Here is a 4,498-nt window from a genome sequence, read left to right as displayed (position 1 = left end):
TCATTTTCTTTACACCCTTGTCCCTCAGTGGGGTCAGGAGGGTTGCTGGTGCCCATCTCCAGCTAATGTTCCAGGCGAGAGGCGGGGTCACCCTGGACAGGTCGCCAGTCTGTCGCAGGGCAACACAGAGACACACACGACACACAACCATGCGCACACACACTCACACCTAGGGGCAATTTGGAGAGGCCAATTAACCTGACAGTCATGTTTTTGGACTGTGGGAGGAAATCGGAGTACCCAGAGAAAACCCACACATGCACAGGGAGAACATACCAACTGCGCCACTGTGCAGCCCACTGGCAACTCTAAGAAGAAATATTATTTATTTATATGGCCACTGCAGCTCACCACCCAGGGCGGCATTGCTGCAGGGAGAAGCATAATCACTTTAAAAAACTCAAACAGTCAGACTGGGGGAGCGGCTGCCTCTCGGCCCGGATGGGGGCCCGGATCTGGAGGTGCCAGGGAGAGAGGAATGGTTTCAAGTCTGATTATAGACGGAGAAAGTGCGCCCTCGCCTGTTCAGAAAGGTATATGTAATGTTAAAGTTACTGTCCCTCAATGGAAAATGTAGTAGTCAGTCCCAGTGACGGTTTCACTCACGTTTAGCTTCCTGGGTAAAAATGACATGAGAAAGTTCACCCTTTAAGGTTCACACCCAGGTTACAAATTTAGATTTTAGTCATTATTTTGTGGAAATCAGTTGAAGTTTTCTTTTGGTGTTTTCTTTAGGTGTCAAAAAAGTAAAATTTTGATCATGATTAATTTGCAAAAACAACAGAAAGGGTAAATTACTGAAGGGGTTGAGTATTTTCTTATACACACTGTGTAAAATGACCGAACACTGTGGCTTCACCTGTCCAGGTGGAAGGCTGCGATCTCTGCGTTGTGTCTCTGGAAGTCCACAAAGTAGAAGAAGTCCCCTGGAGTTTCCTCATCTCTCTGCTGCCTGCAACACACACACATGCACACACCAATAAAGATGTCACTCACATTAGTCTGCAGTGTGTAATCAACGAGACAAATACTGTAATTCTCCCGGCCTACAGGATAATTTAGCCAGATATAAATTAGGACAGAACATGGGGTCACAGTGTTTGCTGTGATTTATTAGATTTCTCACAGACCAAACAAACCCTGAACGCCGCTGAGTCTGTTGGAAGAGCCACGTCACTCGTCATCACCTCACCTCATCGGTTTAAACATCACTTTGCCAAAGTTGCTCATCTTCAGGGCCAGCTTCAGGTGATGGCCACTCGGTTTCACCACTGCAAGAGAGACGAAGAAGATGATTTACTCCCTAAAAGACTCCTTCTGTTTGTTTGGTTTTTGTTTTTTTCATGTTTCAAATAATTTAATAAAAGTTCATATCAGACGAAGGTACAAACAGCAGCTTTCAGATGGTGGTTTCTTATAAGGAAAAGAGTAATCCAAGCCAACCAGACCTTATAAAAACGGATTTGTCCTCTGCTTTGGCTCACTTTTTGTCTTTTAAATATTTAAATATGATTTACTTAATGGGCGAAGAAAAAAATTCACATCACTATATGTGTCAACATGAACTGGGACGGTAAAAACATCGACAGAAAAATTTTAATTTGTTTGAGTTTTGAGAACTAGAAAAAAACATATTTACCTTCAAACTGTAGTTTATTAAAAAAAAAACTTCAGGCAATTCATTTAGTTAATACAGAGCCTATAAGAACATTCATTCCCTTGTTCATTATTATTTTTACTTCATAATTTGGCTTCCTTGACAGAAATGAATTGCCAAAAACAAATTTAAATGTCTAAGTGAAAAATGATTTCTACAAATGAATGACAATGAAATAAAAATGTGTAACATGAAATCAGAAATGACGTAAATATTCACACCCATTAAAGTGACTGACCTAATTCAACGGAGGTCCAGTCATCTGGTGCTGGTCTCACATTGAGTGGACTGGAGATCAGCTGAGTGCAGTGATTGTAGTATAAAGACAGCTGTGTCTGGAAAGTTCATCAATATTTCTGGCATGAAAACTAAAGAAAACTCCCAACCAATCAGAGGAAGGTTTATTGAAAGGTAGAAGTCAGGGGATGGACACAAAAAAATTCTAAGGTCCTGAACATCCCCCGGAGTTCTGTTAAATCATTCATCAAAAAGTGAAAGAAAATGCAACATGAGTAAATCTTCCTAGATCAGCCTGACATCACAACCTGAGAGATCAGGAAGAACGCACCAGGTCACCACGACAACGCTGTAGGAGTTACAATCTTCAGCAGCCATGGCTGAATTCTGAATATATCTCATATAAATGATTTTAACAACTTACTGCATAAACAAGCTTATTCATGCATGATTTTAACTTCATTTCTTATTTAATGAAAACAGTGCAATTGTGAAATTGTGTTTTTTCTATATCAGTAGAATACAGACAAAGATTTGTGAACCTTTGTAATGCAGACATAGATACTAACTGTTGGAAAGACACATGGGAAAAGACTCCATGGTAACGAGGAAGAAAATTCAGCTTTTTCACCACCAGAGGAGACTCAGTTTTCATTTTGACACTAAAGATGATTTTTGTCAAACAAACAAAATTCTTTTGATTATGATTGATTTCCAAAAGTAATAGAAGGGTAAAATCTCCAATGGGATGAATACGTTTTACACAGGGACTGTATTTAAGCTTTTGGCTCGGTGAACCTGAACTCAACGTCTGTAAATCACCTTTGTTCTTTGCTCTCTGTGTGATAAAGTGAGTTGGTGTTTGCTCATCCAGCCGCTGCGTTGAGCCCGTATATTACAGCGCCAGCAGCACGGCCCCGACTAACCACACGCCGCGCTCCACCGAGATCCAGGGTATTATTAGTTAACAATCATTCAGAGTTTACTTTCAAAACGGTTCTGGAACAGAATCAGAGGCTCGCCACTTTCTATGGCCAGCTGCAGCTGATGAACTATGTCGCTATTTGCGCCTGAAATAACAAGAGTTTATACTGCAGCCTAAATTTAAACAGAATGTGCAGATTGTTCTGGTGTTTATTTCTCTCTGGCAGGGAGTCGGGTTTGTGTGGTCACCCGCTTTATTGTGCAGGGATGCTGGTGTGGCACAAATGGGACAAAAACACGGAGAATAGACTTTTTTTTTCAATGTAATTCTCATATTTCCAGCTGAATGGAATAGAATTGTACCTCAAGATCACTATCTATTTTTGCATTAAAGCTGCAGTGCATAGATAGCATAGCCACCTATGACGGTGGATAAAGGTTTTTCCTGTAGCGGTGAGTTGTTTCTCCGCCATTAGCACATTGAGCAACGTTTTTTATAAGTTTGATTGACAGCACTAAGCCCCACCTCCTGGCTCTGATTGGTGCGTTTCTTCAGCTGGCAGTAGCAGCTCAGGGAGGAAGTGGAGGAGATCACAGATTGTCTACTGTCTCTACATGGTGACAGTTTGAACAAATATTTTTGTAAAAGTTACATACTGAAGCTCGAACAACTATTTATATCTTAGAGGAAAAGTAGCAGATGACACCCTGGGTGGAGGCTAATCTCTGCCTCTGAAACAAACCAGCGTTTTGGTGTTTTTGCCCTGCGCTGAGCCTCCGATACAAAACTACCAATCGGAACCATTTTCTGTCAAAAGAAGAGCCACGTGGACGAATACAAAGACACTTGTGTGTCAGTGTGTTAGTGTGAGACGGTGCCAAGCAGCAACGAGACGACAAGAGACAAACGGGAAACAATGAGGACAATGTGGATGAACTGTAGAGCTGGAAAACTTAACATGCAGGAATGAAGAGCCCAGGACAAGGCTGGGCGATAAGTCCATTTGATCCATTAATACAATTTTTTTTAATTTATGATTATACTTTTGGAAAATCTGGATTTATTTTTTCATCAATGCACTCCTTGGGTTTCCATATTTCAGAGCCACATATTTATATATTTAGCCACATATTTCAGCCCACCCAGGGCGAGTTGAACTAACGCGTTTTAGAGTTTGGACTTTAAATTCAGGTCAACTGTACAAAAGCAAAAAATATAAAAATGTTCTGTCACTTATCATATCTTTTTAAGAGAAGAATGGAAGGTGGGAAATAGATTAAAATCAGAAATTGGATTCTGTACGAAAAGTTCAGATGTGACTTTTTAGCTGCATCACTGAGCCCACCCGACAGCCTCTGGGTGACGAGTTGAACAAACCTTGAGTGCAGTCACACGCTCCTTTTAGAGCCTTCTCATCCTGGGTATAATCTGGAAGAAAAAAAAGATTTAAACTCAAATGTTTCAGTTTGATGTAAAACAAAACTCATATACAAGAGCAAAAACAATAACTGTTTAGTTTTTATTCTGGAACATGAATTATGTTGACGATTTTAAATAGGCCGTAGTGCAAAGAGATGTCAACAATTACTGCATTATGGTATGCTGACTTAGAATTTTAACATGTTAAAAATGTTTGCTGCTTGTTCATGGCATGTAGATATGAAAATATTTGCATGCAT

General features: G+C 40.3%; 1 protein-coding gene across 1 annotated transcript in view; it reads right to left on the bottom strand.

Moving 5' to 3' along the window:
• fam20a (FAM20A golgi associated secretory pathway pseudokinase) overlaps positions 1-4,498 on the bottom strand; it is a 21,165-nt gene that overhangs the window by 11,482 nt on the left and 5,185 nt on the right. The window contains exons 3-5 of the mRNA XM_008437795.2: positions 4,197-4,247; positions 1,193-1,271; positions 860-952 (exon numbers count right to left, since the gene is read on the bottom strand). Of these exons, the coding sequence (XP_008436017.1) occupies positions 860-952; positions 1,193-1,271; positions 4,197-4,247 (223 nt within the window). The remainder of the gene's footprint in view (positions 1-859; positions 953-1,192; positions 1,272-4,196; positions 4,248-4,498) is intronic.

Source organism: Poecilia reticulata, linkage group LG19, assembly GCF_000633615.1.
Source record: "Poecilia reticulata strain Guanapo linkage group LG19, Guppy_female_1.0+MT, whole genome shotgun sequence".
NCBI lineage: Eukaryota > Metazoa > Chordata > Actinopteri > Cyprinodontiformes > Poeciliidae > Poecilia > Poecilia reticulata.
The sequence above is the reverse complement of the archived record's forward strand: the minus strand, read 5'-3'. Positions and strand labels throughout refer to the sequence as shown.